Source organism: Oncorhynchus tshawytscha, linkage group LG34, assembly GCF_018296145.1.
Source record: "Oncorhynchus tshawytscha isolate Ot180627B linkage group LG34, Otsh_v2.0, whole genome shotgun sequence".
Taxonomy (NCBI): domain Eukaryota; kingdom Metazoa; phylum Chordata; class Actinopteri; order Salmoniformes; family Salmonidae; genus Oncorhynchus; species Oncorhynchus tshawytscha.
In genome coordinates, this window is record NC_056462.1 from 7,395,974 (window position 1) to 7,406,471 (window position 10,498).

The 10,498-nt window shown below is 43.5% G+C and overlaps 1 protein-coding gene across 6 annotated transcripts in view; it reads left to right on the plus strand.

Moving 5' to 3' along the window:
• The window catches only part of sorbs2a (sorbin and SH3 domain containing 2a), a 105,451-nt gene extending 95,776 nt beyond the window's left edge, over positions 1-9,675 (plus strand). For 4 of the 6 annotated variants that reach the window (XM_042312010.1, XM_042312012.1, XM_042312011.1 and 1 more), the window contains 4 exons: positions 2,066-2,620; positions 5,270-5,307; positions 5,769-5,875; positions 7,159-9,675. In XM_042312010.1, coding sequence (XP_042167944.1) covers positions 2,066-2,620; positions 5,270-5,307; positions 5,769-5,875; positions 7,159-7,220 — 762 coding nt within the window. In that variant the 3' untranslated portion in view covers positions 7,221-9,675. The other 2 variants (XM_042312015.1, XM_042312014.1) reach the window with 2 other exon arrangements.
• The last annotated feature ends 823 nt before the right edge of the window (positions 9,676-10,498 follow it).

The window sequence follows — 10,498 nt, forward strand, 5'->3', positions numbered from 1 at the left end:
AGTGGTGCAACACGTTCTCTGAACAAAGCCTAGATTAGCTCTAATCCTAGGTGAATTTAAACCATGTTGGTGAACCCACCCTTAATCAATCAACCCCCCAAATAAAAAATATATATAAATATATATTTTTACATCAGCAGTTGTCACAGTGCTTTAAAGATATCCAGCCTAAAACTCAAGTCTTTTCACTTGCACAGTTTCCTCTTTCTGGACGTTGTGTAAAGCTTTTCCTAAGTGCTGTAAATGCCTTAGGGATCCTACTACCTCCCCTTTAAGAAACCTACATGTGTACCATGCTGTCTCAAGTGGCTGTCGACATGCTATGGCTTAAAGAGGAAGTCCTGTCCACGCAGAGAGATAGCATTTCAATGCTAGTAGAGGTTTTGAGCGTGGAAGACAGTCTCTCCTTGTCCATAGACTGCTTTGAGAGGGAGGAAACAAAATATGTCAAATCTCTGTACTATCCCTTTAACGGAGAGGCTTCACACAACTGGACCCAGATGCATTTAGAACATTTGAGCCTGGTGAAGTAAGTGTCTGTGTGTTCGTGCGAGAGAATGAAATGAGATGGAGAGAGGGTACTGTTGGGTTTGGATGGCAGGGGAGAATGAGTGTGGATGGGTTTGTGTGCATCTCCTCTTTCCCTCATTCCCTCACACCTCTCCACTCCTGGTGTGTAAGTCTCTGCTTTTTTTATCCCCCCCTCCTCTCTCTTTCTCTCTCCCTCCGGAGCCATTCAACAGCACTCCCACCCCCTTCCCTCCATCACCACCATCCTCCTCGCTCCACGCCCCCTCCCCCACACCCCTCCTCCTCCCGTGAAGACCCTCTGTCTGCAGGCCGTCACCAGCGAGTGGCTCTCCCTCACCCTCAGCCCCCCTCCTCCGATACTCCCATACCACCCACGCCGCCCCCTTCCCCCAATCCTCCTCCCTTTCCTGGAAGATCAAGAACGGCGGGCCACCCCTCCCGCACCACCCAAACGAGGGCTCACCCCTCCGCCACGAAATGCATCCAGTTGTCTCGCCTCCTACCGCCCGGCTGTCAAGCAGTGGCTGTTTGACTTAGACTCCTCCCCCTCAGCCCCTCCTTTCTCTCCACCCCCTCCTCCTGACTCCTCCTCTCCCTCCGCCTCCCCCGTGCCCGACTTCCTGGGATACCTCGAAGAGAGGGGCCTAAGAGACAGTGAACAGAACAAACCACTGTCCCTAGCAGGCAGAGGGGGGTTCTTCTGCACTGAACCCGAGCCGGGGGACACGCCCGCGGATTTGTTGCTGTGGTACAGGCCAAGTGTTCCGCCAGGATCCTTAGAACTAGAAACGGAACCCCCCCCTCTTCAGCAGCAAGTGGAAGATCCCTATGATCAGTTGTTGTCTATGATCCTGGATCAGCCCATGTGTGACGAAGATGGGGGGGGGGTTCTCAGGCCGGCCGTGGCACTGACCAACGAATCACAGAGCAGGGTTAGGCTAGAGGCGGAGTTTCATAGGCCTGTGACTACGCAGCCCCTGTCCATCACGCAGGACAGCCAATCAAAAAGGGTGAATAGGTGGACGGCAGGGTCTCAGAGGCCGATGACATTGTACATTGAGGAAGAGGAGGAAGCTATAGGAGGGGAAGAAGAGAAGGAAGAAGAAAGGAACATTGATGTAGACTGTGGTACTGTAACTGTCCACAGAGAGGGGCTGAAAACAGAGGTAGCGCATGATGTGTGGACCAGGTTTCAGACTCAGTTGAAGCATACACACATGCTTGCTAACACCTAACCCGAGCCAATTCCAAACAGTTTTACAGAGTTTGATAATAAACTAAGATATACTTATTATAATGAAAAATGCAAGATTAACCAGGGCTTTGGTACATTTGGATATATGGAGGCTTTTCAGTCATGAATTGAAATGGAATTGACCCTAACCCCCGTAGTTTCACATCATGCCTTTTCTGGCTCGTTTTACTTGATTATGCAGAGTAATGCTTCGATACTGAACCTACATTTTGGAATGTTGATTCAGCTCGAGGTTTGACGCTGGGTGTGATTGGTGTCACATTTTCCTTCCCTTCCCAGGCTGATGTCTATCCGTCCCGCTGTCACAGCACTTTGTGCAACCCGGCACAGTTGGAACCCATCACCCTCCTCCCTCCCCCTGTCTCTCCTCCCTCCTCACCATCCCCCGCTTTTTACTCTGCCTCACAACCAGCTGAAGCCCTGGCTATGCCTTCTTCCTCTCCACTGTCCCATCTTCCTCCCCCAATTCCCCTCTCCTCCTCGCAACAGATTGTGCCACCCTGCTCTCCTCCCCCCACTTCCCTCATCTCTACCTCCTTCCTCTCTTCTCCTTCACCCTCTTCTCCCCTTCTCACCTCTCCGCCTCTCACGACCTCACCCCTCCCTACCTCCCGCCCATCCTCTACTCTTCCTCCCCCCACCCCTCCCTCTTCCTCCCTTTTGGCCTCACGTCAAGCCCTGGTCTCCCCTCCTCCTCTCCAACCCTCTTCTCCAACCTCCCCCATCCCTGACACACAACACTCGCTCCCATCCTCCCCTCCACCCTCTTCTCCTCCTCTCCCTCTCTCCCCTCCACTTGTACCCTTTCCAGAACCTAGGTCTCCTAAGATCAAGGTAAAAGACACTGCAGGTGCTCTTATTGCGTTATGCAAAATTATAAGAAAAGCTAACTAAAATTAACCCTGACGGACTGTGTGTGTTGTGCCCTAATTAATCTGTATTAATCACCTGTTGGACCAGTGAAGTGTGTTGTGCGGCTGTGTGATGACAATGCGTGAATTAGCAGCATGTTGGACGCCTGGTTGCAGATGCCCATATGCTCAGTCTGCCAGTGTTAATGAGAGAGCACCAGTGTGTGTACCCAGGCTAGCTTCTTTTAGATGTATTGTGTGTAGCCTATAAGAGGTGTATAAATCACCTATACAGTATAAACTATGTACAGTTGATGTCGGACGTTTACATACACTTAGGTTGGAGTCATTAAAACTCGATTTTCAACCACTCCATAAATTTCTTGTTAACAAACTATAGTTTTGGAAAGTCTGTCAGGACATCTACTTTGTGCATGACACAAGTAATTTTTCCAACAATTGTTTACAGACAGATTATTTCACTTATAATTAGAGGTCGACCGATTATGATTTTTCGATACCGATACCGATTATTGGAGGACAAAAAAAGCCGATACCAATTAATCGGCCAATTTTTGTATTTTTTTACATGTATTTTTGTATTTGTATTTCTAATAATGACAATTACAACAATACTGAATGAACACTTATTTTAACTTAATATAATACATCAATAAAAATCAATTTAGCCTCAAATAAATAATGAAACATGTTCAATTTGGTTTAAATAATGCAAAAACAAAGTGTTGGAGAAGAAAGTAAAAGTGCAATATGTGCCATGTAAAAAAGCTAACGTGTAAGTTCCTTGCTCAGAACATGAGAATATATGAAAGCTGGTGGCTCCTTTTAACATGAGTCTTCAATATTCCCAGGTAAGAAGTTTTAGGTTGTAGTTATTATAGGACTATTTCTCTCTTTACCATTTGTATTTTATATACCTTTGACTATTGGATGTTCTTATAGGCACTTTAGTATTGCCAGTGTAACAGTATAGCTTCCGTACGTCTCCTCGCTCCTCCCTGGGCTCGAACCAGGAACACAACGACAACCGCCACCCTCGAAGCAGCGTTACCCATGACGGTACCATGTTCATCTGTACAAACAATTGTATGCAAGTATAAACACCATGGGACCACGCAGCCGTCACACCGCTCAGGAAGGAGACACATTCAGTCTCCTAGAGATGAACGCACTTTGGTGCAAAAAGTGCATATCAATCCCAGAACAACAGCAAAGGACCTTGTGAAGATGCTGGAGGAAATAGGTACAAAAGTATCTATATCCTCAGTAAAAACAAATCCTATATCGACATAACCAGAAAGGCCTCTCAGCAAGGAAGAAGCCACTGCTCCAAAACCGCCATAAAAAAGCCAGACTACAGTTTGCAACTGCACATGGGGACAATGGAGAAATGTCCTCTGGTCTGATGAAACAAAAATATAACTGTTTGACCATAATGACCATTGTTATGTTTGGAGTCAAGGTAAGTCAAAGTCAAGGTATTGGAGTGGCCATCACAAAGCCCTGACCTCAATCCCATAGAAAATTTGTGGGCAGAACTGAAAAAGCGTGTGCGAGCAAGGAGGTAGGGCAAACCTGACTCCGTTACACCAGCCCTGTCAGGAGTAATGAGCCAAAATTTACCCAACTTATTGTGGGAAGCTTGTGGAAGGCTACCTGAAATGTTTGACCCAAGTTAAACAATTTTAAAGGCAATGCTACCAAATACTAATTGAGTGTATGTAAACTTCTGACCCACTGGGATTTGTATTTCTTTCATCACAGCTGAAATAAGTAATTCTCTCAAATATTATTCTGCCATTTCACATTCTTAAAATAAAGTGGTGATCCTATACTGACCTAAGACGGGGCTTTTTTACTATGATTCAATTTCAGGAATTGTGAATCACTGAGTTTAAATGCATTTGGCTAAGGTGTATGTAAACTTACGACTTCAACTGTATGCCTTTGTATACATGGGAAGACAGCCCTTGCATACAGCATGAGTGCTCAGGAGTTTGCAACTGAAGTGTTTTTGTATCTAATTACAATGTATTCCCTATATAATGCACTAACCTTTAACTTTGTAAAACTAATTGTGCATTATATAGGGAATAGGGTGTCCTTTGGGAAAATACCAGTGATTCTCTGTGGTCAAAATGGCTGCTCTTGTTCTTTCTGAAAATGGAGGCTGACGGCCGTCTGTCTTGTTGTTGTGTCGCATTTCTGGTTCTCAGCCTCCTTTTAAGCACGACCTCCTCGCAGTCGATGGTAAACCCTCCCGTAGCCCCGTCACGACCAGAAAGGTCCTGTATGTCACCTGTTAGAGGTCAAAGGGTAGGGGCGTGACACTAGCAGCTGTGCATTGTGGGGAACGTAATTCTTGTTCTCTAATAATACCCTGTTAGTTACCCCTGGATTTCAGTGCATGATATTGTTTGCATTTTTTTTCTTTGTAGGGGATTGAGCTTTGAGATTTGGTGTGTTTTTGTTAGTGGATTTGGGGGTGTATTGAATTCGGATAAGTGTAACTCTCAAAGCAGTGGATTTATATCACCATATCAACTGTTTGTCAAACTACTTATCTCTCTCTCTGTCTCTCTCTCTCTCTCTCTGTGTGTCTCTCCCTCAGAGGTTTGTGCAGGATTTGCTCCATGGTGGCGGAGACCCGTAAGTAACAGTAGAATCTCAATCATCGTCATCATTGACACAACAATAATAAGCTTATTATAGCTATGTGGGTTATAATTCCATGGTTGTGGCCCCATCTGTTCTAGTAATCAGCAATATCATCACAGATGTCCTACATTTACATGCATTTCATTTGGAGTCTGACATTATCTGTCAGCATAACCTCCTAAATACTTTTACAATCAGCATTATCATCAACATACATGTTCAAGTTATTTTCACTGTTTCAGAGCAATTAGGGCTAAGTGCCTTGCTCAAGGGCAACGCGGCAGATCTTTCACCTAGTCCGCTCTGGGATTCGAACCAGCAACCTTTCGGTTACTGGCCCAATGCTCTTAGCCGCTAGGCTACCTGCCTACATCAACATCCACCATTAATAATGATCTCATCACAAAGCCATAGCGGCGTGGGCCATGTTTCTCACACATCCCTGGTTCCAGGTTCCAGGCCCTGTACAACTATCTGCCCCGTAACGAGGATGAGCTGGAGCTGAAGGAGGGGGACGTCGTGGACGTCATGGAGAAGTGTGACGACGGCTGGTTTGTCGGTAAGAGAGGAGAATAAAGGCGTCAACCTTTCCTCACAGAATCACCGTACTTGATTGTTGAAAAGCTAAGCTGTTCTCTATCCAGTTATGACAAAAGATCGGAAATAGTTTCATTGTTAAGGAGGTTCGACAGGTGCAGCGCTCTGGTAGGCTGTAGTAGAGGGTTCTCCAATCCTGTTCCTGGAGAGCTATCCTCCTGTAGGTTTTTGCTCCAACCCCAATTGTAACTAACCTGATTCATCTCATCAACCAGCTGATTATTAGAATCCGGTGTGCTTGATTTGGGTTGGAGTGAAACTTACAAGACGGTAGGAACAGGGTTGGAGAGCCCTGCAGTTAGTAGATTTGCAGCAGTGGATACTGTAATGGCATTTATGTTCAACTTGTACCCCACTCTCACCAGTTGGTGGTGCTCGAGTTCCTTGTGCGATCTACTACCTTTAGTTCTACTGCCTGTGCCCTGAGTACAACACACTTCAGCCCCATCCTGAAACAACCCCTAGCCTGTAGGCACTTAGGGCGTACATCTAAAAGACTTTGATAAGGATAAGAAATGTGGTTATAATCCCACTTTGCCCTCTGATAGGCAAGCTGGAATTTCTGCCACTTTAATCTATTCAGTCCTCTCAGATTTACAAATGCCTAGGAGCTAGGGGGAGTGCTTAGGAGCTAGGGGGAGTGCCTAGAGGCTAGGAGTTGTTTCAGAACAGGGACTTCCTCTCCCACTCTGAAATGTCCACTTAATCCATTTTGACAGCTCAGCTGGATACCAAACGGCAGTATTATCCACTAAAGACTGGTGGCACTGAGAATACATTTCCACCCCCTCTTCTAGGTCCTTGTATTTCCTTCCTTCCTAAACATTCAGCCATGTTGCAATGGGATGTTTAGCTGGACGAGATCATTAGTTTCCTGATCTGGATATTGAGTACGTACATTGCAGTGTGGTAGGAATGCTGCCATCTAGACAGGCACAGCTGCTGAAAAACTAAACTTTGAATCTATTTTAAAGGTGCACGGAATCAGTTGTGTTTTTTTGCAATATTTGAATACGGTATTTAATACAGCAATTATCTGGCTAGTTCTCTCTGCGTATAAGAACCACTGAATCACTTCTAGTGAGCTGTGTAAACGGACACATTCGATTGTTGATTATTATTATTAGCCTTCATTAAACACGGTCTCTTTTACATTTACGACCTACAACGACATTTCGTTGTGTCACCGTTGAGTGTCCACATACAGTGGAGAATGTCATCTCTGTTTTTTGTGTTTTTGCAAAGGGACTTCTCGACGGAGCAAGCAGTTTGGAACCTTCCCAGGAAACTACGTCAAGAAACTATAATGATGAATCCCGTCCACCCCCGCACCCTCCTTACTTGGACCCTTCCATCTCTAGCACAACCCATATTGGACACAACCAACCCGGAGTAAAATGAAGTTGCTCCTAGACACTGATTTGGGTCAGTTTTGCACTTTCCCCACCAATGGTTATGGTTAGGATTGGGGGAGGTGGAGCTGACCCTAGATCTGTACCTAGGGGAAGCCTCACCCCGGAACAACACGCCCCCACTGTCGGGACATCCAAGAAGCCTTTCCCAAGCGTGTGTGACGTCACAGCAAGTATTTTGTTTTAGCTCTAACTAGCCAACTCTACAGGAGACTATTCCACTAACTAAACGGTTATTTTCTAAATGATGGAGTAGAGGTTGAAGAAGATCCATACTTTTGTATTCCTGTCACCTCAGATACTGAAGGAAGGGTAGCCAAACAAGATGGCCACCTTTTTTAGTGTTGACATCTGCTGTTATTTGATTCATTAGATCTATTTTGACCCAGTAATGTAATAACTTGCATTGATAAGTTGATTGTGTAACATTCAGAGAGGTCAAATGTGGTAAAGAGCGAGTTAAAGATGCCAAGTAAACTGCCACTCAGGATTGCCTTGACATCATCATGTCAGCCATGTTTCTTTTCCCTTTTTCCTCAGTGTTAAATGAGTACAGAGACCCCCCTAAGCGTATTATCTGTAATAGGAGGGCATGGTATTTTCAGAGCAGTATTGCCATAGGACATTGCAACACATTTTCAATGTTTAGTCATTTGGCAAATGCTCTTATCCACACCGACTTTCAATAAGCAACACGAAGCAACCACAGCGTTATCAGTACAAAAATCTTCATCCGATGTTACATGTTCATACCCCAACACAGGAACACACCTGTTTTCCCCAGTGAAAATGATGATGCTGTGTAATCCATGATACCCAAAAGTGTTGGTGGATACCACAGGATAGGGTATGACATGTTTGGAGGCAAATGCATTAATATTGAATGCATATATGTATATCCAGAGCCTTTTATTCGCACCGGAAGGTTCTGGATATCTGCCCGCTTTGGGTCTACAGTCAATTCCAGTTTTTCAATTTTAGTGTTTGCAAACTCTTATATGGATGAGTTATTTCAAATGTGGAAGTGGCAATCGTTGCTATTTCCCTTTGAACCCTTCTGCTTGAACAAGTACAGTACATTTTGTACTTTTGATGGAAGTAATATTTCTAGATCTGTGATTTTATTGATTGGTTGACTTGGCGTTTTATCCTTTCTCTCTCATGTTAACATGTCTGCGTTACACTACGGATTTTACTAGTGAATGCTAGATTGGATTGTCCATAGGGCTTTGTGAGTTTGATACATATGCAAAAGCAACTCGTTTTCCCCACTTTTTTCTGTATGTGTAGATGTTTATAATGGGGATAAAGTATTGAATATTGATGAAACGTCATTTAGACGTCTCCGTCCATAGATATAACTCATGGAATGGATGGAGCAGCATCAGTTTCTCAGCTTACTTTGTGTACTTTCTTTTAGTTGAAGTGGCCTAAAGTTAACGTGTACTTTTGGCTAATTTCAACCGCAGCAAATCCCCTTGTCATGTCTAAGATAACGAGACGATAGGCCAATTTTTGTTCCCAGTCAAGTCTGACATTTTACATTTGTCAATATACAACAAACGTTCAGGTCTCAACAATAAAACAACCCTCCTTTTTTGAAATGGTGTTTATTTTATTCGATGACGAGGTTTTCTTTTTACGATTGCTGTTGAATACCGTATTAGGAATGTTGCCACATTCGTTGCCTTTTGTCCAAATGGGATGTTTTACTTCACTCTAATATAATCAGATAAGCGGTGTAAATGAATTTGATTGAATTATACAGTTAAGTTCCTGGAGTAGTTTTTTCTCTATATAGGTAATTCTGACGGCGACCTTTTTTACTGTCCGGGATGAATGAAACGATTAGAGAGAGTGTCACTGCAATAGCTTTTATAACAATGTATTTGAATAACATTGGTTAGGCATACTTTTTGTGTTCCATGAATATGATTTATGACATTTTGTTTTTGCCTTTTTCGTGTGTAAATGAGTATGTATTCATATAGGAAGGACACTGCCCGCAGAACAATTGTTTAAGCACCTTAATATGTAATTACTTTATTTTTTGGTTTCTGGTTGGTTTTGTTCTAGTTTATTTTTCCCCTTTTCATTCACTCTTCCCTGGGTCGTGTTCATTTATGCACCAAAAGAAAACGGACTCCCTGGACATGTCCAATAAGAAATGCACATTTTCATGTTCTGTTGCAAACGTTTCCCGTTGCTATCCCCAATGAACACGACCCTGGCATGTGAGAGCACTGCGTGTCTGTTGCCGTTTTTTTTTTTTTTTGTACGTCTTTTGTATGGAGCTGTAAATCGACGACACCGATCCACTGCTTTATAAACTCTTATTTTTCTCACCCACCGTCAGTTTGAGTTGCCTTTCTTTCTGCTTGTCATTTTTTTCACACCACCTCTTCCTTCATCCACCTCATTTGCCTCAAACAGCCATGCCGCCATTATCCCTATGGTGCAAAAATAACATTTATGCAAAAACAGAACACTTTTGTAGTGGGTTACACTACTTTAAGGTTCTCTTTTATGAAGGGTACCTTAATGTAAAGTGGTACCTTGTAGTGTTAACAGGGATAACTGCTCTGGAGAACAAAATTGAGTATAAGGGAATGTACTTTACCCACAACTTAAGGATAGACTAACGTTTAAAATAGTTATAGTCTGCCTTTGCTACCACTTTCGGGGGACTTTAAAGGATTTGGACTGAAGACATGGAGGATCCCCGGCTCCCATTGGAGTTGTTTATATTGAATCTGAAAGGGGGCCTAGAAGTGCAGATTCTTAGCTTTGTCCAAATGTAAACTCAAGTGGATGCATTCCAATGACATTCTTATTACAAGTCTTTCTGCTTTCATTTACGATTTTTGGGGACTGTATTCGTAATAAATTCTGCCTGATCATTTCAATATTTCTCTCTTTGGAAAGTCTGAAAGCAGGCAAACTTTTCTCACTGGTGTGACAAAAACATGGTTATTACGGTAGTTATAACTAGTGCTGTTGTCAACGTAGGAATTACTGTACATTTGATACTGTATGTAATTAAACTATTTATCCAAAAAAACATAATTTGCCCGGGATACTTCAACTGGTGGCTATCAGAATAAAGACGAAGGAGCCCTTTGTTGCTGGGTAAATCTGATAGATTTATTGATTGGACTAACAAACAAAAAGCT